This window comes from Pelophylax lessonae, assembly GCF_965119305.1.
Source record: "Pelophylax lessonae genome assembly, chromosome: 8".
In the NCBI taxonomy this organism is placed as follows: Eukaryota; Metazoa; Chordata; class Amphibia; order Anura; family Ranidae; genus Pelophylax; species Pelophylax lessonae.
This window is the reverse complement of record NC_138775.1, coordinates 182964726-182992253: the sequence shown is the minus strand read 5'-3', so window position 1 is coordinate 182992253 and position 27528 is coordinate 182964726. Positions and strand designations below refer to the sequence as shown.

At 43.2% G+C, this 27528-nt stretch overlaps 1 protein-coding gene across 3 annotated transcripts; it reads right to left on the bottom strand.

Annotated features, from left to right (window-relative positions):
• Window positions 1–586: 586 nt before the first annotated feature.
• HCCS (holocytochrome c synthase) lies at window positions 587–27528 on the bottom strand. Of its 3 annotated transcripts, XM_082266400.1 has the most exons (8): window positions 27399–27528; window positions 18373–18495; window positions 11666–11788; window positions 8617–8756; window positions 8314–8462; window positions 6009–6128; window positions 2554–2640; window positions 587–965 (listed from the first exon to the last, which is right to left on the bottom strand). In XM_082266400.1, the coding sequence occupies exons 2-8, from the start codon at window positions 18488–18490 to the stop codon at window positions 767–769; spliced, it is 936 nt and encodes a 311-aa protein (XP_082122526.1). In that variant the 5' UTR covers window positions 18491–18495; window positions 27399–27528; the 3' UTR covers window positions 587–766. The 3 variants fall into 3 exon arrangements, with proteins under 3 accessions (XP_082122526.1, XP_082122528.1, XP_082122527.1); XM_082266402.1 differs by lacking the exon at window positions 11666–11788; XM_082266401.1 differs by lacking the exon at window positions 18373–18495 and having other exon boundaries at window positions 27399–27493.

Sequence of the window (27528 nt, the reverse complement as noted above, 5' to 3'; positions counted from 1 at the left end):
GCAGCCAAGAATGGTGGCATGGCTGGCAAGGGAGGTATAAACTGCCTTCTTTGTAAGAAGTACTTTTTTTTTTTTTTACATTATTATCCTTTCTTCTCACATATAGTGATCTCTTCTATCCCGTTGGAACCCACCATGGAGTACAATTTACCAATAGGAGTGAATAGTGCCAATGCACGCATGAACAGCATGAAGAACTGGTCACAGCCTTGTCATCAGAGGAAAGATAGCTTGAGCCAGGAAAAGGTTATTAGTTCCATGCAAAAGGTGTGTGTGTGGGGGGGGGGTTAAAGGACATCATTAAAGCTAAAAGTTGTCCTTTAAACCTAAAATGCATTTATTGATAAAACATAACTCCACACAGGCCTTTACTGAAGGACATGCACCAGGCAGTAGTAACTCATGCCCCCCAATAACCAATTATTTATGATAAAATGTATATCCAACTAGCTGTTCTAGATCATGTTATTGCACTGCTCTCTGCAAATGACAGTAAATAAATCCTGGAAGGTGCATTAAACTTCCTAATCAAAGCAAAGATATAGATTCATTTGTAAAAGGTTTTCAAATAGACTGCAAAAAACTCAATTTAAGAATGTTTATTTTTATTTTGTTTAAAAGTTTGCCTTCCTATATACATTACATTAAATATTTAGCTGCATGTTTGTAACATCTGCAAAAAGGGGTTTTGCAATAAAGCCCTGTTGTTATTGCATCTTTTTCCATCTTTCACTGGTTTGCCCAATGAGGTTTATTCCTCAATAGATTAAGAGCTCCAACGCCACCAGGCCACTTTCATTCTATCCCACACTGCAGTCATGGAGTCAAACGCAGGACGCACATCCAAAATCGAAAACTGATAGTTTTTATCCACTTCTCCTCCGTCATAGTAGTCAATAACATATCGGACTTCCTGTCCACAGCGATCTACGATCCAGTCATGACGATCGAAGGGGAGTTCGTAACTGTACAAGAAAAGGGAAAGTACAACTTAGCACTACGTTTAAGATTCAACAAGATAATAAGAAACTCCAGACCAAGTAAAAAAGCAGGATACCATTTTACAAGCCGATGAAATAACCAATACAACCCTTTTACTTCTTTTCCATGCAAACAAAGCAGCACATTCTATTTTTTTCCCCCCACACATAACCATTATTAAAAAAGGCACAAAGTGGGTACAGCAAATCAACGTATGCACAATGAGAGAGAGAGAGACCAGAATTATTTTTTGCCTAGTGTCCTACTCCTGTCCAGCATACAGCCGATTATAAAAGGGTGTTACTTAATCGCCCGCCATAGTTTTACGCCGGTACTTTGACGTTAAATGCTGGTGTTATGGCAGCAGATTCTTACAGGGCCGGCGGTCCTCTTTCACATAAAAGTAGTCCCAGCGGCGGATTCGCCACGGGATCACTTTTATGGGTGGTGGGAGAGGTGCCCCCCCATCCCACCGCTTACCGCCATTTTCCCCACTTACCGCCCCCGTCTGTATCGGGGAAAACGATCCGGTCCATTGCCGTATCAGGCAAGATGTCAAGTTAGGGCAAGATGGCCACCACTCGACTCTATTGCCTTGGAGGATAGGTGTGACGTCATACGTCTCTTTTGCCTAACGGCCTTAAAAGGTCCCTTTTTTCTTTTTGGGCTTTTTAGGGTAGATGTGAGATCTGAGGTAATTTTGACCCCAGAAAACACATTAAAGAGGACCTGTCCTGCTTATTTCTTTTACAAAGGATGTTTACATTCCTTGCAACAGGAACAAAAGTGATAAAATTGTTTTTTTTTTTTTTTTTTTTTTAAAAGGGACAGTAAAAAAAAAAAAAAAAAAAAAAAAAAAGGTAAAATTAAACAAAAAAAAAAAATTTTAAAAACGCCTTGTCACTCTGAGCTTGCGCAAAGGAGCGAACGTATACGCAAGTCACGTCCGAATATGTAAACTGTGTTCAAACCACACATGTGAGGTATCACCACAATCGTTAGAGCGAGAGCAATAATTCTAGCCATAACTCTCCTATGTAACTCTAAACTGGTAACCTGTAGCAATTTTTAAAGCGTCGCCTAGGGAGATTTTTAAGTACCAATGTTTGTTGCCATTCCACGAGTGTGCACAATTTTGAAGCATGACATGTTGGGTATCTTAACTCGGCGTAACATTATCTTTCACATTATAGAAAAAAAATTGTGCTTGCGTCTTCTTCTTATTTTTTAATTCAAAAAAGTGCATTTCCCCCCCCCCAAAAAATTGCACTTGTAAGACCGCTGTGCAAATACGGTGCTTACTGGAGGAATTAGAGCCTAGGAATAACCTCATAACTGAGTTGCTGCTCCTTCACGCTCTGATCAGCAGGCTAAGGAGAGGCCTTGATCAAACTGTATTGCTTAATTGCAGTAGATAAGAAAGAACATCGACCTATCTGTACTGTCTAGATCACAAGACTAGCCAAAGAGAGTTACAAATCCTGTCTCAACAGTTCACAAATATTTAGTTGTATGCCTGGAGTTACTGTTACCCAAGGAAAAAACATACTTCTAATAAATAAGAAACCATACCCCATCCATGATCTGATTCGTGCTCTGGGTGAAAACTCCTTTGCTTTACCTCCAAAGCGAATTAGAGTTGGGCCACAGGGACATTCTCTAAAAAAGGAAGAGAATACTTTAAATGTCATTAAGAACCAGTTATACAGTCTCATTTTTTTTTATTTTTTTTTTAAAGACAAGCCAGTTTAGAGCTGCAATATGCCACAAAAATACAAATATGAGTTTAAGAACAGAAAGGTGTAACCAAAATGAAATCTCTTGGTTTCCCATCATCATAAAGACCCAGTATAATCAAAAAAGACTGTATTCTGGCAACTTTGTGGGGTGATGCCTGTAACGATTGTATGATATGTATTAGGATAGTATTTTTAATATACTTATTTTAATGCAAATGGCTTCATAAAAATAGGTCATTACTTTAATGTTAAATGCCAGCATTATGGCAGCAGCTAGCAGCCATAACCACGATTTTTTTTTTTTTACTATGGCCGATTCTCCGTAAAATAAAAGGGGTCACTTTTACAAGCAGCAAGAGAGTTCAACCCGCCCACCATTTTCAGGTCTTACCTAATATATCGGTATATCCAGAGAACTATCCGACGCGGCCGTTAGCTGGGCATGGAGACAAGTGAGGCCAAGAGGGCTACCAATAGTCTCTATGCCTTTGGAGGACTGGAGCAATGTCTGATGACACTTCCGGTTCCCAGGCCTTTATAAAATAACGTTTTTGAGTAAAAAAAAAAAAAAAAAACTCTTTTGCTTTAAAAAGGTAAAATGAGAGATTTGGGTTATTTTTGACAGCAGATCTCTCAAAAAAGAGGACCGGTCATCCTTATAACTATTACAAGAGAGGTTTACATTCCTTGTAATAGGAATAAAAGTGATTAAAAAAAATAAAAAAAAGGGACAGTGTAAAAATGTAAAAGCACCCCATGCCTCCGTGTTTGCGTGCAGAAGCAGAACGTAAGTTGTGCCCACATAGGTAAACGGTGTTCAAACCACACACGAGGTATCGCCACGAATGTTAGAGCAATACTTCTAGCACAAGACATCCTTTTTAACTCTAAACAGGTAACCTGTAAACATTGTTAAAGAATCGCCTATAAAGGTTTTTAATACCATAGTTTATTTCGCCATTTTACGAGCATGACATGTTAGGTATCTATTTACTCAGCATAACATCTTTCACATTATGCAAAAAAAAATTAGGGTAAATATTGCGTTTTGCTTTTTTTAAGTAATTAAAGTGTATTTTTTTTTTAATTGCATTGAAAGACAGCGGCGCAAATACAGTGCGACATAAAATATTGCATCGATCGCCATTTCTTCTCTAGGGTCCCTGCTAAAAAAGGGGTGCTTAAACAGTCAATTTTGAATCATATGGTTTAAAGGCAGGCCAGAAAAAAAAAATATATATATATATAATAATAATAATAATATATATATGCGCATCGTGCACCCCTTCCCCCCCCCCCCCCCCACACTGCAAGGGTTAAATGATCGCTAACGCTAGGGAATGAGAAATAAGGTGTAATTATTTGCTTACTCCTCGCTCTCCTCTGGCTTTTGGGCGGTCCCTCACCATCCTCACGTACAATGCAGAGCCATTGGTTCTGCATTGTATAATCATGCTACTGTAACTAAGTACCTTATAAAAGAGGCTTTAGGGAACCGGCTGGTTGATGGAAGACAACTGCTAGAGTGAGGGGCAAGGCAAGTGTTATACTTTTTTTCATCCCCTAGACCTCAGGAGCATTTAATCCTTGCAGTGCAGAAGGGCCCAACTGCTAAGGTAAGGCGAGTTGGGCTTGAAGACTTTCATTTTTTAAATTGTTGCTGTGACTGCTTAAAATTGTTAAAAGGGTAACTCCACGTTTGTTGAGAGAGAAAAAAAAAAAAAAAAAAAACACTTTCCACCCTGGGTGATCTATGTACATTGCAAGAATTTTAACAAACTTTGTTGCAGATTCCTACCTTTTGTTATTCTATCCCTATGTGTATTTGTCTGTGTCCATGTGGGAAAGTGAATCTATTGGGAGTGGTTTTATAATGGTCAATTAGCTGCAGCACCTGTAGGGCTCTAATGAGGAAAGCTGCTGAACAGGCATTCCTTTAGACACGATTTTCTATTGGGAGAATCTCACGTAAAAATGACATTTTTGTTGCAGGGAATGCTTGAAATCTGACTTGTATCTTAGGGCAGACTTCTGGGGGGGGGGAATCACGAGCATGAAATAATATTTCTGGGGGAATTCTGTGTACAGAACACCTCCGGGTAGCCATGTTGTATTGCATTTTCAGAAAATTACGGAGCTGCAGATTGAAAAGGAAAGGTCATTTTTAATAACATTCAATTACAACATGACTTGTGTCGCAATTGTATACACTGTATTTTTTTCCTTGATTTTCTTTTTTTTCCCCCACGAAAGTGGAGTTACCCTTTAAATGGAATTGGGCTTTAAATCTGTTTGCGGCCTACTTTAGGTCTATCTAAAACTACACGTGGGCAGAGTGACAACACTGCAGTGATTTCACTGTAGAACGATCAGCATTGCCTACCTCTTAAAGGAAGTGAAATTCAAGCCAAGTTCTGGATAATAGCCACCATATGGTCCAATGTTTTATTTTTGTTATAAGAATAATCCTTCTGAAAACACTGCCAAGACCAAGAGCTGAGCGATCAAAGACCACTGATGGCAGAGTTCACTGACTGTCAGTCAATGGCCCTCTGCTCTGCCCCTCCAGCGTTCAATGGAGCATCAGGCTGTGGAGGGGGCAGGAGCGTCTGGCTCTGTTTTCCAGCAGCTCACCATAAGGCTGATCCAGCTGCCGATCCAGACATCTGGGTGGATCCTGACCCTAAAGTCGGGATCTTTCCCATGCCTGGACAGACAGTGATGTCAGCTGACCTTATCCCGCTGTCGGCTGAAAATGGGGCACAGGGGTGCAGAACAGACTGCACTCCTGTGACCTACAGAAGTAAAGCCAAAAATTACTTTAGCCATACTTCTCGTTTAAGATCTTAAGATAGCACTTAGACAAGCTTTAAGCAGAACTAAACCCTTCTTAGTTCCTTACTAAAATTTTCAACACTGGAGGAAGGCAAACTCAGAAGTCTGCTATAATTTACAAGTCCTTGTCAGAGCTTTTGCTGCTCAACCATGTTAGTTTTCTTTTTATGTTTTCCCCATGACTGGTTCAATGTAAAATATTATTGAGGAGTTGGTGAAACCTTCTAGTTTCTTATTTAGCAGAACACAGGCATGTCTGTGGCTGATCCGTTTATGCTTTTGGCTTACAGTTCTACTGGTGGCAAAAAAAAAATAGGCATTCATTTAAATGAACTTTAATTTGTCTGCCGGCTTTAAAAAAACATCCAAATTAGAAAGTGGTTTGTTGTTATGCGTATAAACTGTAAAATAGTAACATCACTTGCCAAACAGTAGTATTCTCTAAATACTTACTTAGCATGGAGAGCTTCCCACTTCAAGATTTCAGACCAGGCCTGCTCGTTGTTTTGATTGTGAATTTTGATAATATTTGTCATATCTTCTTTATTAACATCCTCTTCCTTCCATCTCCACCTGATGCACAAAATCAAGGTGTGCGTTTACAATAAATAATAAAACCCAACTCTGACTTCACCAATATTAGATACTTGAGGTCTCATGACTAAGAACCTGTTCACACTGTCCTTTAACCCCTTTGCACCTAGGATAAAATAAATCTTTTTGCCTAATCACAATTTTGCAACTCTGACATGCGTTCGTAAAACTGTATTTATCACAACTACTTTGTGCATCCTATACCTTATTTTGTTCAGGACAAAGTGGGATTTCATTTGGTGGTAAATGGTAATGAATATCGCCCGATTTATTTATTTATTTATTTTAACCGGTTGCCGACTGCGCACAGTATATTTACTGCGGCAGTCAGCCCCGCCCAGGCAGAGTGACGTAGATCTACGTCGCTCGCCCGTCACTGGGATTTGAGCCAATAGCGGGCAAGCGCGCGCCCGCTGAGGCGCGCTCCCGCCTTGGCTCGTTCAGGGAGGAGTGCGGGCGTGTGACGGGCGGACCTGATGTCCGCCGGTCACACTACCATCGTCGGTAGAGCGGGAGAAAGGCGGGCGGCTTATGTAAACAAGCCGCCTGTCATTCTCCCCTGTGTAAAAATGGAGATCAGACGGTTCTACTATGTAGAACCGTTGATCTCTGTTTTTACACTAGTAGCCATGTCCCACTACAGTTAGAATCACGCCCCTAGGACACACTTAACCCCTCCCTGTCCAATACAGTTAACCCCTTCCCTGCCAGTGTCATTTTGTATAGCACTGATTACTGCAGTAATGTCACTGGTACCCCCAAAAGTGTCAAAAATGTCAGTCAAGGGTCCGATCTGTGCGCCGCAATGTCGCAGTACCGCAAAAAAAAAAAAAAAAACGCAGATCGCCGCCATTACTCGTTAAAAAAAAAAAACCACCAAAAATCTTTCCCTTTGTTAGTAAACGCGATAACTTTTGCGCAAACCAATCAAAATATCTCTTTGCGATTTTTTTTTACCAAACATATGTAGCATAAAACAATTTCGGCCGAAAATGTTAAAAAAATTTTGATTTTTAAATTTTTTTGGGGGGGGGGAAATTTCATATAAAAAAAAAGTAAAAAATATTGTTATTTTTGCTAAATTTACGCTCTTTTTTTGTTTATAGCGCATGATAAAAAAAAAAAAAAAAAAAAAATCACAGGTGATCAAATACCACCAAAAGAAAGCTCTGTTTGAGGGGAAAAAAAGGACATGAAATTCGTTTAGGTACAGCATCGCACGACCGCGCAATTGTCCGTTAAAGTCACGCAGTAAAAAAAAAAAAAAAAAAAAAAAAAAAAAAAAAAAAAAAAAAAAAAAAAAAAAAATCGCAAAAAACCCCCTGGTCAGTAAGGGGGTAAAATCTTCCGGGGCTCAAGTGGTTAATCAAAGGAAATCTGGCCCAAAATAGTAAAAAAAAAAAAAAAAAAAATGACTTTTGACCCAAACACTAACCCTGGCACTGACCTAGATCAAACCTACTTTTTTTTCTCTCTGCAAGAAGAGAGGGGTGGGCTTCACAGTGACTGATCACTGTGATAGCCAATCAGAGGCTACCTCCTGTTAAACACCCCCTGCCAGCATTTTACAGTGTATTTCAGTCTGCATTTTACATTGGACTGTGCCCCCCCTCAAGCTACTGTTGTTGCCACATCCCCAGTCACAAAGAGGCTCCACCCCTACCCTTTAAGTCCCGTATGTAGCTAAGAACAGAGGTTATGTGATAATTTATGAAAAAAAGTAGGAATTTTTTTTTTTTTTTTAAAACTATACAGTACAAATACAGTGTTTTACCTTGCATTTCTATTTTAAACTGAACGGGTTGTTTTACAAGGTTCACATATAATTTAAATGAGGTTGCTGCACTTGTTTTATTATTGCCGCCCCCCCCCCCCCGGCCATTCACATTTATATGGTAATACAACTAGTAACACTTTTTGACCTAGGGTTCGAAATAGGTTTTGATTAGGGGGGGGGGGCTTTAAAATTAACTCATGGGGCTTGGTCTCTAAAATACGATGCCTGCCCATTTTCTAAATTGATGCCCAATACTCAGGATGCAAATAGCAAACACAGCTTCTTCCTGCTTGCATTGCCGACCACCCTCACAGCTTACAGTATAATTAATGTTATGCATTTAGTCAAGTTTCACTTCATAGTTTTAAGATGTTTTGTATGGCTTACCCTTTCCGTAGCATAGCATTCCAGAACATCTGCTCTGAAGGATACACCCAGTTTTTATCACTTTGAGCTCTAGGAATTGTGGATTCTTCTCGGGCTAAAGACAGAGAGAAAGGCTGATCTGGGGCTGGGGATTGATTCGGAGGTGGCATCTGGAAAAGGAAAAACAAAAATTTAGTAAAAAAAAATATATGGATTTAACAACATTCCCTGGTAAGGTTCATGAAAGATCTACTGCTAAACAGCTGAGATGTCCTACAACGAACACCGTAACTATAAGCAAAGAGCAACAATGTAACCCCATACCATATTGCTGGGATCAATGTCATCTTTACTGCCTGCTCTCATTGGACACTGAACATACGCATAGGCTCGTTCTTGATGAGCTGGTCCTGAACAGCTCTGGCTCTCAGCATTCTCGGGAACCGCTTTGTGCATTGGACAACCTGAAGCATAAAAATAAAATAAACTCTTAATCTACAAATTCAAAATATTATATTGTGTATAGAGACAAGGTTATGTGGACAAGTATAATACTACTGAGAAATGAGAGATTTGCAGTCATAGCATATTTGACAAATCTTTATTCAGAGCAGACTTTGATGGATGTGCCACCTCCTTAGGTACCATGTACCTAGCCCAAAACCAATCCTATTGCTCATTTCTTTGTGCTTGTAAGTTGTCCTTGGCAGATAAACTTCCAATATGATGGAAAGAAAATGTAAAGAGAATCAGCAGATCCAAACATATAGGATGTGTGGGCTACCTTGATTAGTAGAAAGCATCAGGAGACATGAGGGTGTAGAATGTAACTAAACTTTTACAGGAAAGGTGGAGATTTGCTCATACCCCATCCCCCTTTCTCTCTCCAAAACTGTCATTCGGTTTTTACAGAGACTTCCGCGTGAGACTTTCTTTCCAATGATCTGTAGAAACTATCCAGGTTTTAAGGTCTACTGAAAGTTAAAAATCAGAAAAGAGGCATTCCCTTAAAAATCATATTCAAGTGTAGTAAATCATAGCAACCAATCAAATTCATTGTACTGAAGCAAACTAGCAGAAGATGGATGTTGATTATTTGCTATGGTTTTCTGTATTTAAAGTAGTTGTAAAGCATTAAGTGACTGGCCTCAGGTAATACACAGGGAAAAAAAAAAAAAGTTCCTCCTACATAAGTTGTACCTGTCTATCTGCAGTATTCCCTTCTCTCTGATCAAATTCCAGAATTTAAAATCTCGTCACGGAGTTCAGAAAAAAGGGGGCAGGGGGCTGAAAGTGAGGAGAGCTCCGACAGCCGATTGGAGGGAAGAGACACCCCCCACAACACACAGCTCACAGGAACAGTGCTGAGGCTGTCAATCTGCTGGAGATCCCTCACGTCACCATTTTTCTCTTGGTGTCAGGAAAAGTCAGAAGTGACTCCTGCTGATAGCAGAGGGACGAAGCAGCAGGCAGAAATAACACTTAGTGCTCCTAATTGAGACAAGTATATATACTATAGAACAGTGGTCTCCAAACTGTAGCGTGTGGACTGGATGCGGCCCTGTGCTTGCCTTTATCTGGCCCTTGAGACACAATTCCTCTCACTGATACAAGCACTATTCCTTCCACTGACACCAACGATGGAACATTATTCCACCTCCAGACTCCAAAGATGGGTCACAATTCCTCCCACGGACACCAACGATAGGTTGCTCGCTACTCCTCCCCCTAATAGCAACAATGGGGCACTATTCCTCCTTCCACTGACCACCAAGGTCAATTTTCCTCTCACTGGCACTGAAATAAATTTCCACTCCCACTGGCCACAGTCTGGCCCCTCTAAAGTCAAACTGGCCCTTTGTTTAGAAAGTTTGGAGACCCTGCTATAGAAGGATATGCTTTGTTCATATTTCATGTTTGCGGTTTACAACCACTTTAAATATTACTAAAGGCAACCCCCCCCCCCCCCCCCCATTTTGGATAGAGTAACAGAAGGTCATAACCACAGTCTGCATTTTGGCTGTCATCTGGGCCCCATTGGGGAGATTTCCCTTCACAGGTACAGGAAGTGAGAGAAAAACCGTCTATTACTGCTGGTGACAACCCAAACTTAGGGATTTTCATTTTACTTTCAATCATTTTTATTATTAGTATTGAAAATTGAGAACTGACAAATCAGAATAAGCGAGATCAATATACAAAATAGCAGCCAGAACCCTGGCGCAGGCTTATAAAAACAGTAAGTTGCAAACAGACGAAAGGCATTGCAATCATAACAGAGAATAGTACAATCCTCTCACTGTTTTGACATCAATATCAAAAGACAAACTGGCAGAGATTTCAACTGCCATATCTCTTAGGAAAGGAGTCCCGCATACTATCAATCTCAAATAGGACAGAAAAGCGGAGGAAGAAAGAGAAGTGAGGAAGCAAGAAAGTGGATCTCCTCAAGGACAGGCCTATAATAGACAAGACCTGTAGAGCTTCACAGAGGCCCAGGGACCCCAGATGGTTTCAAACTTTTTTTGTAGCCTCATTAATTACACTAGTGATTTGCTCATTGAGCATGATCCAAGAAACCTTTTGTCTATACAAAAACATGGTCACAGAGGCCTTTTTCCAGGAGTGGGCTATAGAGAGCTAGGCTGCCAAGAGCATGAAAAAGACCAATCACTGTTTAGAGAGAAGCAATTGTTCAAAAGATTTTAACAAAGCAATATGTGGTTGCTGAGGAACCGGAACCCGTAAAACTTTTTGTATCAGGGCAAAGACCCTGTTACAGAAACCCTGCAACTTCAGACATTCCCACCATATATGGTACATGCTGCCAAGTGCTTGGCAACCTCTGAGCATAGGGCCAAAGAAGACTGATAAAGCCTCAACAAGCGGAGAGGGACCATGTACCATCAAGTGTACTTTCACTTTTGATAACAGTAATCAGAACAATTAGAGTCCAATGGGATCTTGGACAGCAAGAAAAATTGGCAGGTTTTCTAATGCCTCCCCACTTTTTTTTTTTTTTTATAAAGTTTTGCCTTTAGTTACACTTTAAGAATAGGACTTTTTTGAAAATGTTCAGCTGGTTTAGCAGACTTAGTAACCCAAGTAAACAACTTTGGTATGCTAACAGTATTAAAAAAAGGTTTACTGCAAAAATCCTTTTGACCCTTTAAACCATTTACATTTTACAGGCATCTACCAAGTAAGGTAATAATGTGGAAAACCAGCAGATAATACATAAACTGTAAGCATTGAGGCATGGTAACGGACATCCTGAAAAGCAGATTTAGGGTTTACCTACACTTTAATGCATAATGATAGAAATATTTCTCTATGTGATCTGTGTATTTGTCATAATTACAAGTAGTATTACCTTCCATCTTTTTCTGATGCATTGGACATCCTGGTGGTGGAGACGCTGTAGACAGAGAGGAGTCTGAAACTGCTGCTGATGTCTGTGGCATGGTAGGAGCTGATACAGAAGCACCCATTTTATCTGCCAAGAAAAAAAAACAAAAAAAAAAAAAACACGTGAATCAATTTACAAAAGAATAGATACTGATTGCAGTGAAAACTCATTCCCAGTTTTGGTTCACAATTGAACATCTAAAAATTGCCTCTTAGACTTCAAGCAAATTAAAACCAATGCTGTAAAGCAGACAATAATAATATAAATGTCCTTTATTAGGAAGAAACATCACCCGTTTGCATTAAAGTAATCTAGAATAGGACACTTTGTGATTTTTTTTTGTCCAAGGAAGCATACTCACATGCCTAGGGATTCTTGCATTGCCAGGTTGTCCCCCACTACACATCTCAATCCCATGCCACCATGTTTATTAGTCATCGAGAAGCCAGCTGCCTATTCCAGTTTCTTTAAGCCTTGTGTCGGAGACCACGTTGGACTAACTGGATTGGTCACTGATCCTGGGTGGGTATTCAAGTGGGCAAAAAGGAAGGAATGCCTTCCGGTGGATAATGCCCAGGTCAAACTGGATCCTAAATGCACTGGTTTGCCCACCATACTTTGATAACCTCATCTGCAAATGTCACAATACAATTCTATGAACTGTGTATTCTTTATACTTACTACTCTAGCTTTAAAGGCTAATGCTGGCCATACCCATATAGATTTTTGGATGAGACAGTTCATATGAACATTCGATGAATGAACAACTGTCGTTCGAAAAATTGTCTTTTGCTTTAAATATTCAAATCTTAAAAAGGAATGTAAATTTTGGAGCGATAACCACATACACTGCCCGAGAATTTGTTGAGACGTTTTCCTTCCTGCCCCTTCGAGTTTTCCTGACACTGCAGTCGAAAACGGACATTGATTTGACCCCACTAACGATTAGAAAAACAAACTCATTTTGTTAAAACAAAAATTTCCGAAAAAAAATCTGCACGTGTATGGCCAGTATAAGTCGACCTTTTACAAAAAAAAAAAAAAAAAAAAAAAAACAGTTAGGTACCTGGTAACCCTTTTTCTAAGAAGTCTTCCAGAGCAGCACCTGAGATAGGCTCCTCCCACCTGAAAAAGGAAACACATTAGTCCACCAGGTCAGGTCAAAGGTCAGTCATGCCTTCAGCCTCAGTAAAATCAAAATACCGAAGAACCCCTCAGTAAGCTCATTGAATTCACAAAGCCCCTTTTATAATGTGGTTTAGGGCGGGAACAGATGCTGCCCTGGAAGACCTCTTAGAAAAAGAGAGTTACCAGGAACCTAACTGTTTTCTCTAATCGTCTTCCAGGCAGCACCCAAGAGGATGTCTCAAGCAATACTTACAAGAGAGGGGAAAAAGTCTGGAGCACCTTGCGACCAAAAATCTAGTCATGGCTGGACAGCTGGTCGATACAGTAATGCCTTGCCAAGGTAATGAAACTCGACCATGTCTCTGCCCTGCAGGTCTGCTCTGGTGTTGTCCCGGCTCTCTGCACTTGACAATGGCCAAGCTCTGGTTGAGAGGGCTGTGACACCGCTCAGCGGGGAAAGGTTTAGTGCTTGGTAAGCTGTTAGAATAGCAAGTTTTATCCATCCGGCTATTGTACTTTTTGAAGCCGACTTGCCTTTGTTCACTCCTGCATGGAGGATGAATAGAGTGGTTGTTTTTCTCCACGCTTTAGTTCTTGTTAGGTAAGCCATCAGGATCTTTCTTACATCCAGCTTGTCATAAGTGACTTTTCCTACTATCCATAGAATTTGGAAGGGAGGGAATAACCACCTCCTGATTTCTGTAGAAGGTTGAAGATAGACTTTCGGTAGGAAAGAAGGGTCAGGTGTGAGAATAATTTTATCGAACAAAACTAAACAGTAAGGTTCTATCATGGATAGAGACTGAATTTCGCGGACTCTTCTTGCTGATACCAACACCACCAGGAGTACTGTTTTTAGTGTAAGAAATTTATCTGAACTATCCTCCAGTGGTTCGAAGGGTGTCAGGAGGAATCCCTTGAGTACCATGGCGAGGTCCCATGTTGGAGTTCTGCTGCACCTCAGGTGTGGCTTTCCTTAATGAGAGAAGGAATCTTTTTACGAGTGTATCTTCCGCCAGCCTTATATCTAGGTGGGAAGATAGGGTTGCCACTTGAACCTTCAAAGTGTTATGAGAAAAGCCCTTGTCCGCTCCTTCCTGCAAAAATTCTAAGATTGCCGGAATAGCCCCCTAGACAGGGTTTCCTTTGTTCTCATAGCAGAAGAAAAACTCTCACTTTCTCATAGATGGCTTTAGTCACCGGTTTTCTGCTGGCTAAGATGGTGTCAAACACCCTGTTAGACTGACCTTTGTTCTGCAACCTCGTCCTTTCAGACACCAGGCTGAATACTTCATGCCCTTGTGGCTCACCCTTTGCGACAGGAAGTTTGGTATGCCTGCAATTAGATGAGGCTGTATGCCGAGGTTCCTTAAGGGACTGAAGCAGGATCCCCTCTGGCTCATTCCTGCATGGGGTCACAAAGATAGTAGCGGCTTTACTTTGTCCACGCTCTGCCCCTGCAAGCAAGATATGCTTTTTTTCGCCTGCTGATTCGCAGAATAGCAGCTCGTCTGTACCTGGCCCTAGCCCTATGATTAGCTGTCTTAGATATTATAGGTCTTTGGACCTAGCTGTGAGCAGATCCTGGGTACTGATGAGATGCCCACCGGGAGAGCTATGTATGGAAAATGTGGAGGGGAAGCCAGCCTTAGCACCACAAATCTTAGGCATCCTAGATCGCTTTTTCCTATCAGTACATGTGGTTGCACCTCCTGCCTATCCACTGTGGCTAGGAAGATTCTCAGGTACTAGGACAGGGGGGGGCAGAGGAAAACCCTATCAAGTAGCCTACTGCTACCGAGCCGAGGAGAAACTACGGTTTCCCTGATTTCCCTCCTGGCGGGCGAGGAGCTCCCCCTCTTCTTCCCGCCCGAGGACCGTCATTATTTTTTGTTCTTAGGAACGGAACAGCTTGAAAATAAAGTCCTCCTTGCCAGATTTGCTTTGTTGTGGCCAAAGCTTTTCTGGACCCGTCTTATCAAATTGGCGAAAGGACGTTTTCCTCTTTTTGGTTTGAGGAAATCCCTGGTTTTTGGCTGCTGTTCTGTCCAATACCGTTTCCAGGTCGGGTCCGAACAGTAAAATCGCCTGTAAAGGGGATGCCACATGATCTGTTTTTGGAGAGGTCTCTTCAGCCATAGGCCTCTCCTAGCTGAATTAATTAGGCAATTTGGTCTGGCTGATAGCCTTACGGATTCTGCTGATGCGTCCGCCAAGAAAGCTGCCGCTCTGGTTAGAGTGGGAATGGTTTTCACCAGATCCTCTCTTGGGGTGTCCCCCTTGAGCAGTTCATGCAGCTGTGTCAGCCCAGACCAATAGGATCCTGGCTGTGCAAGTGGAGGCTATGGCTGGATTTAGATTTGCAGCTACGACTTCCCAGGCTTCTTAGAAGTGCTTCTATCGTTTTATCCATAGATCACTGAGAGTTCCTTAGTCATCAAAAGCCAAATCAGCTTTGTTTGCGATTCTGGTGAGCGAGGCATCTACTTTGGGGCATTTTGCCCAGGGTTTAGTATCTTCCTCTGAATGGATATCTGCGTTTAATTGCAACTGGGGTAAAGAGCTTCTTTTCTTGTTCTGTCCATTCTTTTTTAACCAAGTTTTTTTTAGGGACTCATGTACCGGGAATGTTCTAGGTTTTTTCGGTTGTAAACCTTTGTACATTTTATCATGTAGAGAAAGCTCTGCGATATTTTGCTCTTTGATACCCAGTGTATCCGTAAAGGCTCTCAGTAAATTATCCTTGTCCTCCAAGGGAAAAGTTTGCCCTCTGATGCTGGGTCCGAGCAAAGGCCCCTTTGTGATCTGATTCCAAGTTATCTGTCTCAGATCCTTGCTCCACCTCAGCCCTGGGCGACGTACTGGTAGATGTCGTGCTTGCCTGGCTTGAGCTTGCAGGAGCCTACAGTTTTTCTATGGCTGTACGAAGGGGACTTTTAAGCTCCTTTTTGAAAGAATTAAGCATATCTTTGGAGGAACCCCTGTGACTCTTTGGTCACCATTTTATTGATGCATTTCTGGCATAGGGGTTTTCTCCATTCTGGAGGGAACTTGTGACCTCAAGAGGCGCATGCCTCGCTACTGGTCTTTGCCTTCTTCTCCTCTGAGGTCTTTATAAGTAAGCACAAGGACCCAGTGAGGCAGGCAGTTGCCATACACAACAAAGAAAAAGCTGTTTGTTGGTGAGGTAAAGACAGAGGGAATTCCAGAGTGCACTGGCTTACCTTGGAGCTGTCCTGGTCAGCAGGATCTGCAGGGCAGGGTGAGGAGGCGTCTGACATGGTCAGTCTCAGAAAGGGAACCACAACACAGGGGCATTTAACTTGCTTTCTGCTCAGCTCCAGCCCTGCCTCCAGCTGCCCCCATACAGGTTGGTGAACATAAATACACAATGTTAACAGGCGCTTGATCACATATCGAACCAAAAGTCCATGGAATTAAAAGTCATTAATGGCACAGGGGGAGAAAAAGTCCACCATGTAGGGCAGCCATCCAGAAACCAAAAGCCAGGGGTTCCACAGGGCTAAAACAAAGACAGACAGAGGCACCTCTAAGTGTAGACTTTATGCAACAGGTTTAATGAATAAAATTATGCACTCACGTTAGTAAGCATATATTCATGCCCATAAAACAAGGTTCCAGTGTGGAGAAGTGTACATCATCCGGTCATGGACATCCGTCCTGCTGGAGCCGAAATCCTTTCACCGTGGCCGGCGTGTACGGCAAGGTTAGAACCAGGAAGTAGGCTTGGTGTATTTGCTTGACAACAAGGCTTGGTGGATAGTCGAACCTGGATGATGTCATCTGCATGCGAGGCGTTTCCGAGTGTGCTTGCTGCCTGGGGGAGGGCAGTCCTGCTCCTTCTTCACGGCTGCCCTCCCCCAGGCAGCAAGCACACTCGGAAACGCCTCGCATGCAGATGACATCATCCAGGTTCGACTATCCACCAAGCCTTGTTGTCAAGCAAATACACCAAGCCTACTTCCTGGTTCTAACCTTGCCGTACAAGCCGGCCACGGCGAAAGGATTTCGGCTCCAGCAGGACGGATGTCCATAACCGGATGATGTACACTTCTCCACACTGGAACCTTGTTTTATGGGCATGAATATATGCTTACTAACGTGAGTGCATAATTTTATTCATTAAACCTGTTGCATAAAGTCTACACTTAGAGGCGCCTCTGTCTGTCTTTGTTTTAGGTTGGTGAACATACCTGTATTGACCCATCCTGGTATCCTATTGGTCAGCCTTTCAAGTGAAGAAGGGGACCCCATATGTTTTGTCAGTTTCCATTTGCAAAATTCCCTGTTTAAGAACTGCGCCGCGGCCTCTCAGGCTGCCCGCAAGTGACGTCAGCACCAAGCGACCAACACTGCACTCTTCCAAGATAGCGGCGGAACAGAAGCAGGTCACCGGAAGTGACGCAATGTTTCGGTCCCGCCGCCACAGCGGTGTCTGCTGGAGGGATTTTTGAGGCCGGCCGGACCAGCCTGGCAAGAACTCGGGGCCATAACCAGGTACGGTCTGGGGGAGAGATGGTTGCATACCTCTCAGTAGGGCGAAACCTCTGGCGGGGACCTGCTCGCCCCAGTGTGCTGCCCCTGACACGCACTGCCCAAGGCTCGCGGAGCTGGATGGAAGGCCGGTCAGGGAGCCTCCTGCAAATAGCACAGAGACTGAAGGAAATAAACTGTTGCAGCTCTCGTCGGTCTGGAGGAAACACAATCAAACTGAGGCTGAAAGCATGACTGACCTTTTTTTTTTTTTATAATGGTGGACTAATGCGTTTTCTGTTTCAAGTGGGAGGAGCCTATCACAGGTGCTGCCCTGGAAGCCGATTAGAGAAAATAATAATTGCACCAATATTTGCAGCAAAAATGTACAAGTATATACTATAGAACAGTGGTCTCCAAACTGTGGCTCCTGGGCTGGATGCGGCCCTCTGCTTGCCTTTATCCGGCCCTTGGGGTACGATACCTCTCAATGATACTAGCACTATTCCTTCCACTGACACCAGCGATGGAACACTATTCCTCCCCCAGGCTCCAACGATGGGCCACAATTCCTCCCACGGACAATAACGATAGGTCGCTATTCCTTCCACTGATAGCAACAATGGGGCACTGTTCCTTACACTGACCACCAAGCCTGAGGTATTGATTCCTCTCAATGACACTGGGATGTTTTCCACTCCCATTGGTCACATACCAGCCCCTCTAAGTCAAACTGGCCCTTTGTTTAGAAAGTTTTAAGAATAGCACTTTATTGAATAGGTCTAGCTGGTTCAGCAGATTGGTAACCCAAGTAAAAAATCTCTTTACTGTGGAAATCCCTTTTGACCGTTTAAAACATTTAAATTTTGCAGGCATACACCAAGTAAGGTAATAACGTGGAACACTAGTTGAGGTTACGTAAACAGTGAGGCATGGTAACAAACATACTGAAAAGCAGATTTAGGGTTTACATACACTTTAATGCATAATGATAGAAATATTTCTGTTTGTGATCTATGTATATTTGTCACAATTACAGGTAGTATTACCTTCCATCTTTTTCTGATGCATTGGACATCCTGGTGGTGGAGATGCTGTAGACAGAGAGGAGTCTGAAACTGCCGCTAATGGCTGTGGTGCGGTAGGAGCTGATGCAGAAGCACCCATTTTATCTGCCAAGAAAAAAAAACACCACATGAATCCCTCTACAAAAGCATAGATACTGATTGCAGTTCATCAATGAAAACTCATTCCCAATTTTGGTTCACAACAAACTTCTAAAAATTGCATCTTAGATTTCAAAGTAAAATTTTAAAATCGGCGTTGTAAAACAGACAATAATAATGCAGATGTCCTTTATTAAGAAGAAACATCACCCGTTCCCATTAAAGTAATCTGGAATATGACAATTTTGGTGATTCTTTTATCTGGGGAAACATACTCATGCCAGGGAGTCTAAAGCCTCGTACACGCATACCGATTGTCGGCAGTAAATATTCGGCCGACGACCGATCGGCCGATTGTAGGCTTGTTAGTATGATGCTTCCGACAGCCGACAGCGCATTTTCGGCCGAACAGAAGCTGTCGTGCAGGCATTAAAATTTTTGTTGGCCAACACCAGAACGGCCGATTGTTCGCCAGTCAGTACAGATTTCGGCCGACAGACAGCCGATTAGCAAGACTGGGCATGCTCAGAAAAGAAAAAAAAAGACAAGGAAAGTTAACCATCACATGACATCACTTCTGCAGTCGGCTGTTGTTGGCCGACAAGATTCGTGTGAAGTCTTTTGCAGTTTTCAACAGACACGACAGCCCTGGACAAAAGACGGCCGATCGTTCACACGAGGCTTTACATTGCCAGGTTGTCCCCCACTACACATCTCATCCCATGCCGCCATCATCATTAAGAAGCCAGCTGCCTATTTGAGTTTCTTTAGGCCTCGTGCTGGACTAACTGGATTGGTCACTGGTCCTGAGTGAGTATTTTTGTCGGTAAAAAAGGAAAGGAATGCCTTCGGCTGGATAGTGCACAGTGATGGATTGTGGTGATAGGCCCTCTTGGGGAATGAAATAGTCCACAGAATGACCAGGCGCCCGCTGGAGGAGTGTTGCTGAAGATAACAACCCTGGGGTCGATAGCTCCTAATTGAATACTGTCCTCTGAGGCTGCAGCTTCCCCCTATCACCAGACCATCCCATCTGCCTTACAACATTGCAGCCCTTATGGAAGCTTGGCAGCCCTGCATTTAGTTCCAGCTGAAGACTCATTGCAAGAAGAGGTTTTCTGTTCAGAGTTGTGTTTCTGTTCAATCCCGCCGGGACTTGGCGAACGCGCACGCAAGCACGCGAACACGCAACGTGACAGATGCTGGCGCCAAATGGACTATTTAAACTAAGCCCTTGCTCAGCTCCAGTGCTGCTTTGTCTTCAGCCTTGTTGACCTGAACCTGCTACCTGTAACCTGTTTACCAGTAACCAGACCCGGCTTGTCCTGACTATCCTCTGCTCTCCGCCTGCACTGACCTCGGCTTGTCCCTTGACCTCCGCTCCAGTCTGCCCCTTCTGGCTCCTGTATGACCGTTTGGCTTCTGACCCGGCTTGTCTCACTACGCTTCTGCCACCAGCACCTGTTGCCTGCATACCTGCTCTGGACTTACCCGGCTATCCCTGTCTGTGGACTTCAGCCTGCTTCCAGCTACATCAGGCACTCGTGCTACTCTATACTCGGCACCTCCTGTCTGCACTATCAGGGGTCCCAAGTCAGAGGCGTAAGAGATGCCTTCCTCACCGTTCAGGCTCACCTCCAGGTACGTGATACTCATTCTCCAATGGAAGACATTGCGGATACCTTCATCTGTCTGGCAAGTAGGCAGGCTCAGCCGTAGTGGGTCTTGTTTATTCCATCCATTCGGTGTCCTTGATTTGCATAGCCTGGTTTACTATGAACTCCAATGTTTTATTATGCGATTTTCATGGTTAATATAGAACCTTTTTATCTTTGATCTCGTGGAGATTTGTAAAATATCACACAGACTTAAAAGTTCACTCACACAGGGTTATTATCGCTACTTCAAGCCTGGCCCTAGCGCTTTTTTACTTTGATCTTGTTTCTCTTGGGGGTTGGGCTGCTGCCTTTTGTGTGGGAACCTAAAGTCATTTCAGCATGTAGTCTTGGATAAAAAAAAAGGAAGGCGAGCCCGGTGTCCAGAGAAATGGGACTTCTAAAATCCGGTTCCCCCCCCCCTTCTTCAGGGCTGTGCAGGGAAGCAGATTGCTGGATTAGGATTCCCAGCTAGCAATCAGCTTTCCTTAAAAGCCCTAAAGAACGGGAAGCCTTGTTCCTCGAAACACATTGCTAGTATTTATTAAAGATCCATGAACCAGATATTAGAAGTCACATTTCTCTATATATATATCCTCTTTATGTAGAGATCTGGGGGTAAAAAAAAAAAAAAAAAAACACCACCTTCTTTACCTTTAAGAGCAAAGGCTGAAAAAAAAAATTAGGTTTACTTTCACCGTGGATCGGAAGTGATGTCATGACGTCGTTCTGGTCCTCCAAGGCCAAAGAGGCAATCAAAGCCGATCTACTCTTGGATCATCTGTGTGATCGGGCAGGGGCACCATTGGATCGTCTCTCGGGTGATTTGGCGGAAAACGGTAAGCCTAAGAGACACCGGTGAGGAAGGGGGGTTGTAATCCCCTCTCAAATGCGTTCTAGTGGATCAGGAGCTGCTTGAACTGCTTTAAGAGAAAGCAATACCGAGTTATGAAAAGAAGGGTATAGGTGCGCTTGGACGCCTTCGTAAGGGGAAATGCGTCGGGTGGAGAAACCCCGCTGTCCCTCCTTGCGGTCCGCGCTGCAGAGCGGCCGCGAACATCTGATACGTCTGTTCGTTCTTTTTCTACCCAATGTAAGTGTGTTTCCTTTATTAAAATCCTACCTAGAGGATAATGCACTATTGCCTGCCTTCATTTTTGTTATATGGGGAGCCATTCTGCGAATATCCTTTGGAAGTGACCCTAGGGAGGAAGTGCACATTCCTACTGTTAACCACCTAAGCCCCGGAGGATTTGGCTGCTCAAAGACCAGGGCCTATTTTGCGATTTCGGCACTGCGTGACTGTAACGGACAATTGCGCGGTCGTGCAACGCTGTACCCAAATGAAATTAACGTCCTTTTTTTCCCACAAACAGAGCTTTCTTTTGGTGGCATTTGATCACCTGTGCGATTTTTACTTTTTGCGCTATAAACAAAAAAATTGCGACAATCTTGAAAAAAATAACAATATTTTTCACATTTTCTTATATGAAATTCCCCCAAAAAAGGAACAATCTAAATTTAACATTTTAGGCCAATTTGTTTTCTGCTACATATTTTTGGTAAAAAAAAAAAAAAAAAAAAGCAATAAGCGTATTTTGATTGGTTTACGCAAAACTTATTGCGTTTACTAACTACGGGAAAGATTTATGTCATTTTTATTGTTTTTGTTTTTTTTAACTAGTAATGGCGGTGATCTGCGCTTTTTTTTGTGGGACTGCGATATTGCAGTGGACAGATCGCACCCTTGACTGACATTTTTGACACTTTTGGGAGTACCAGTGACATTACTACAGTAATCAGTGTTATAAATATGCACTGTTACTGTAAAAATGACACTGGCAGGGAAGGGGTTAACTTTATTGGTGATCAGTGGGTTAAATGTATCCCTAGGGGAGTGATTCTAACTGTGGGGGGGGGGCGTGGCTTGTGATGTAACCACAGAGACATACGATCCTACATAGCAGGATTGTATAGTCTCTGCAGTTACACAAGGGAGAATGACAGGCGGCTTTGTTTACATCAGCCATCTGCCTTTCTCCCTCTCCAGCGGGAGATCGGAGCTGCCGGTCACTCGCGCGGGGATGTCAGGGAACAAGCGGGGGGGGGGGGCTCGTGGGCGGTACCAGTACGTCACTTTGCCCAGGAGGGGCTGACTGCCGCAGTATATAGTCGTGCGGCGGTCGGCGAGTGGTTAAGGAGACAGGGCAGAACCATCTAAGGAACGCTTACTTTTGGACAGCGGGGAATCCAGATACCCATTCCTAATTCCTATTTCTGATCATTGATTAGGAGACATCCCGTAAGAGTCCATACACACTTTTACACGGGGTGAAGGATTGGTCAGTGGGAAGATTCTTTTGCTGTGCCTTACGGGTTCATTATATCATCATAAGTGCATCCTAAAGCTGTCAGTCGGTAAGGGTACCTCTTCCTCATCCACACGTGGTGCTGTGGGGGGATTCGTGTATTCAAAATCTGCACCTTGGTTTATCTGCACATTAAACATCAAGAATAATCCACGTGTACAAGTTTTTGGACTTTATTGGGACTTGTTTTTATCCATCACTTTTTCACCTTGCACAGAGATTGTTTTATAAATATTTTAATGCTATAATTTGTGTTATATTTGTGTATATCTTTGCAGACACTCACCATTTTTCACTTAGAGTTTTCTCACAACTGACAGAGTGATCATTCAGCACATATCAAAGCGCACCTATACCCTTCTTTTCATTTCATATCACTCCATATAGGTTGGAGATTCGTTTGCAGCCAATAGCCCCATCATGTTTGCGCACCTTTTTTCTTTTAATACCGGGTTATGGCTGATATCTTCAGCCATAATCCTGGTAAACCACTGGCAAACCATAACATTTATAGTATGGTTTACCACTTGCCGACTGTATAACTTACATATATGGCAGGGCGGCTCTGCAGTACGTGATCCTGCACTTCTGGGTCTGGGGCACGCATGCGCGCCGCCAGCAACCCCTTCTCCTGCTGTGATTATACACAACAGGAGCAGATCTGCAGGTGCCGCAGACACAATGTCCGCCAGTACCCGCCGATCATTAGGCAGAGAGCGGTCGGTAGGTAAGGCGCCGCGTTGATCCTGTGTTCCTGCAAAGCAGGAACATGGATCAATGCCTTCCTCTAGTAAAAGCACCTCCCCCACAGTACACAACAAGCACTGGCTAGGCACACAGTTAACCCTTTGATCACTCCTGTTAACTCCTTTCCAATCAATGTCATTAGTACAGTGACAGTGCAAATTTGTTAGCACAGGTCCCCAAAAAGTGTCAAAAGTGACCGATTTGTCCGCTGCAATATCGCAGTCCTGCTATAAGTTGCTGATTGTCGCCATTACTAGTAAAGAAAAAAAAAATGTAAACAATAAATCCCATAGTTTGTAAACAACACTATAACTTTGGCGAAAACTAATCAATATACACTTTTTTTACCACAAATATGTGGCAGAATACATTTTGGCCTAACTTGATTTTTACTGTATGTGCTTTATAGCAGAAAGTAAAAAATGTTTTTCTTCAGAAATGTCGCTCTTTTTTTGTTTACAGCCCAAAAAAATAAAAACCGCATTGCACGACTGCTCAATTGTCAGTTAAAGTAACACAGTGCTGTATCAAGATAAATGGCCTGGTCATTAGGGGTGAGTATATCTTCCAGAGTGAAAGTGGTTAATGTCACTTTGCAAATGTCCCCTCCCCCCTTCTAACGCCTATGTGGGTTAACCTATGTAAGAAAGACATTCTGTATATTGTTAGGCTGCTCCACAGGAGTCATGTGACCTGGTTCCCTGTGCCAGCTAGTGGAATGACATCTATGACTAAGCCGCAGCGGGCAGGGTGAAACATGTCAGAGGGTATGGCTTGTGGAGTGCTGCAAGGCTGAGGCCATCTTACACACGTTAACCACTTATGACTAATCGGGTTGAACCGTGATATTTCTAAGTATGCTATACATTGTTGCGATTGGGGTACATAGGAAACAACTGTTGATCACGTGCCCTAGAAGTGCCTTGCATTATAGAAGAACACAGGTCACCACATATAGTGAGAACGAGCCTTTAAACGCTTGTTACCCCAACACGTCATATTTCTGTGGCTGCTGTACCATGTACTTGAATGATTAAGCATCCTTTTCTCTTTGTATTTCTTCCTTGATGTGAAATCCTCTGTGTTCCTGACAGTCCCTCTGCTTTCCTATTAAAGACTGACCACACTAAGCAGGAGAGCACATATTGGTCAGTTCTCTAGCAATGCTGGGAACTCCCCAATGATCAGACTTGTCCTGATACGCCCCCGCTGCATAGCCATTCACAGAGAAGCTCAGTGTACTGTTGCTTCTCCTCCCCCAGCTCTTATGCAGCTGAGAAAAGAATGTGATCACTTATTAAAACAAAAAAAAAAAGCTATTTATAATGTTTTTTTTATATCTATACATAAATGTTTTGCATTTAACCACTTGCCGACCGCCGCACGACTATCTACGGCGGCGGTCAGCCCCTCACAGGCAAAGTGACGTAGGTCTACGTCGCTCGCCTGTGAGGGTTTAGGGAGCGAGCGCGCGCCGCCGGAGGCGCGCTCCCGCTCCCGCGTGGTCACGGACCCCCCCGCGCGTGTGACCGGCGGACCCGATCGCCGCCGGCCACTCTGCGATCGGCGGGGGAGAGGGAGAAAGTCAGGCAGCTTGTGTAAACAAGCTGCCTGTCATTCTCCTCTCTGTATGAGAGCTGATCACATGGATCTACTATGTAGATCCATTGATCACTCTGCATACAGTTGAAGCCACAGCCAATCACAGTTAGAATCACGCCCCTAGGGACACACACAGCCCCTCCCTCTCAAATAAAGTTAACCCCTTCACTACCAGTGTATTTTTACAGTAACAGTGCATATATATAGCACTGATTACTGTAGAAATGTCACTGGTAACCCCAAAAGTGTCAAAAATGTCAGTCAAGGGTCCGATCTTTCCGCCGCAATGTCGCAGTACCGCAAAAAAAAAAATCGCAGATCGCCGCCATTACGCGTTAAAAAAAAAACAACAAAAATAACAAAAATCTTTCCCTTTGTTAGTAAACGCAATAACTTTTGCGCAAACCAATCAAAATACGCTTTTTGCGATTTTTTTTACCAAACATAGGTAGCATAAAACAAATTGGCCGAAAATATTAAAAAATTTTGATTTTTACATTTTTTTTTGGGGGAATTTCATATAAAAAAAAAAGGGAAAAATATTGCTATTTTTGCAAAATTTACGCTCTTTTTTTGTTTATAGCGCGTGATCAAAAAAATCGCACAGGTGATCAAATACCGCCAAAAGAAAGCTCTGTTTGTGGGAAAAAAAGGACACCAAATTCGTTTAGGTACAGCGTCGCACGACCGCGCAATTGTCCGTTAAAGTCACGCAGTGCCGAATCGCAAAATACCCTCTGGTCGTTTAGCAGCCAAATCCTCCGGGGCTTAAGTGGTTAAAGAGGAATTCCTGCCACCTGTCAAAAAAAATAAAAGTCAGCAGCTACAAAAACTTCATCCTTGGTCCTCCCTCGGCAGCGCCGGCATCATCACTATGGGTGCCCGGCTGTGACAGCTTGCGGCTTCACAGCCAGGTGCCCACTGTGCATGCGGGAGTCCCGCTGCGCATTGTGAATGGTGGATACAGTCTTCTGGGATCTGTCAGTGTCCCAGAGGACTGCAGGGGGGAGGGAGTGAGGAAGGAGAACTTCTGTTGCTGCCCCTCCTCAAAAGTGCCAATTGTGCAAGAGAAACGGAGTCCTTCAAGTGGAACTTCCCCTTCTGGGTGGAGTTCCGCTTTAATTTCTATTTTACCCACTTGCCAACCGCCCCACACAGATTTACTGCGGCAGGGCGGCTCGGCTGCGCATAATCACATAGATCTACCTGATTATGTGCACGCGGTCTCTGATTAGACACAGCGGGAGACAGTGCGTGGGAGAAGCGGGCTCGATCACCGCCAGCCTCCTGCGGTCTTCAGGGAAACAGACAGGAGAGCCGCCAGCTTATGTAAACAAAGCAGGCAGCTCTTCTGTCACACAGGCACAGAGATATTGTGTCTCAGCTAAGCTAAACACCGATCTCTGTGTGCCTTTTACAGAGCCCTTCCCTCCCCTCACAGTTAGTAAGCACTATTAGGCTCACACTTGGATCACCCCCAGTATTAACCCCTTCCCTGGCAGTGTCATTTATACAGTAACAGTGCATATTATTTAGCACTGATCACTGTATTAATGTCACTGGTCCCAAAAAAGCATCACTTAGTGTCAGATTTGTCCGCCGCAATGTCGCACCCACGCAAAAAAAAAAAAACGCTGATCGCCACCATTACTAATAAAAACAAAAAAATAAAAAAAATCCAAAAATCTATCCACTACTTTGTAAACGCTATAACTTTTGGGCAAACCAATTAAAATACGCTTTGTATTTTTTTTTTTTTTTTTTTTACCAAAAATATGTAGCAGAATACAAATTGGCCTAAACTGATAAAAAAAAAATATATTTTTTACATTTTTTTTATTGGGAATGTTTTATAGCAGAAAGTAAAAAATAGTGTTTTTTTTTTTTTCTAAATTGTCGCTTTTTTTTTTTTTTTTTTTTTTTTGTTTATAGCGCAAAATCTAAAAACCGCAGAGGTGATCAAATACCACCAAAAGAAAGCTCTACTTGTGGGGGGAGGAAAAAGGACATCAATTGTATTTGGGTACAGCCTCGCACGACTGCCCAAATGTTACATAAAGTAACGCAGTACCGAATCGCAAGAAATTGCCTGGTCATTAAGGGGGTAAAACCTTCTGGACCTGAAGGGGTTAAACTGAATGGGTTGTTTTACAAAGTGATCGTTTACAATCACTGTTAGGTCCCATTTACATCTCAGCATTGGCAGGACAGGAAGTGGAGGCAAATCTCCCCAATGGGACACAGCAGGCAAAAATAAAAAAACTCCCCTTACTCTATCCAAAAAGAGAAAAAGTTTTGCCTTTAGTGACATTTTAGGACTTTAGATGCCTGTGGTTGGAGCTCAGTGTTACCCCATGTAGTTCTAGGGAAGCTCCCATCCACATCATGACATGTCAGTGTTATACAATACCACAGCAGTGGTTACATGACAGCCTGGCGATGTGCCCTGTAGAGGTCACAGCTGAGAGTCCTCCTCTCCCCCCTCTGACACAAAATACAAAACCCCTCCGGTCCACGCTGTCCCGCCTCTACATACCGGTCTCCGGAGTCCCGAGCTCGGTTCCGCTAATACATGCCCTCCACACACCGATCCCACAACCCCAATACACGAGGACACGGCGCACACGTGTGACGTCACCCACAGCTGGCGGAACTCATGCGGGTCG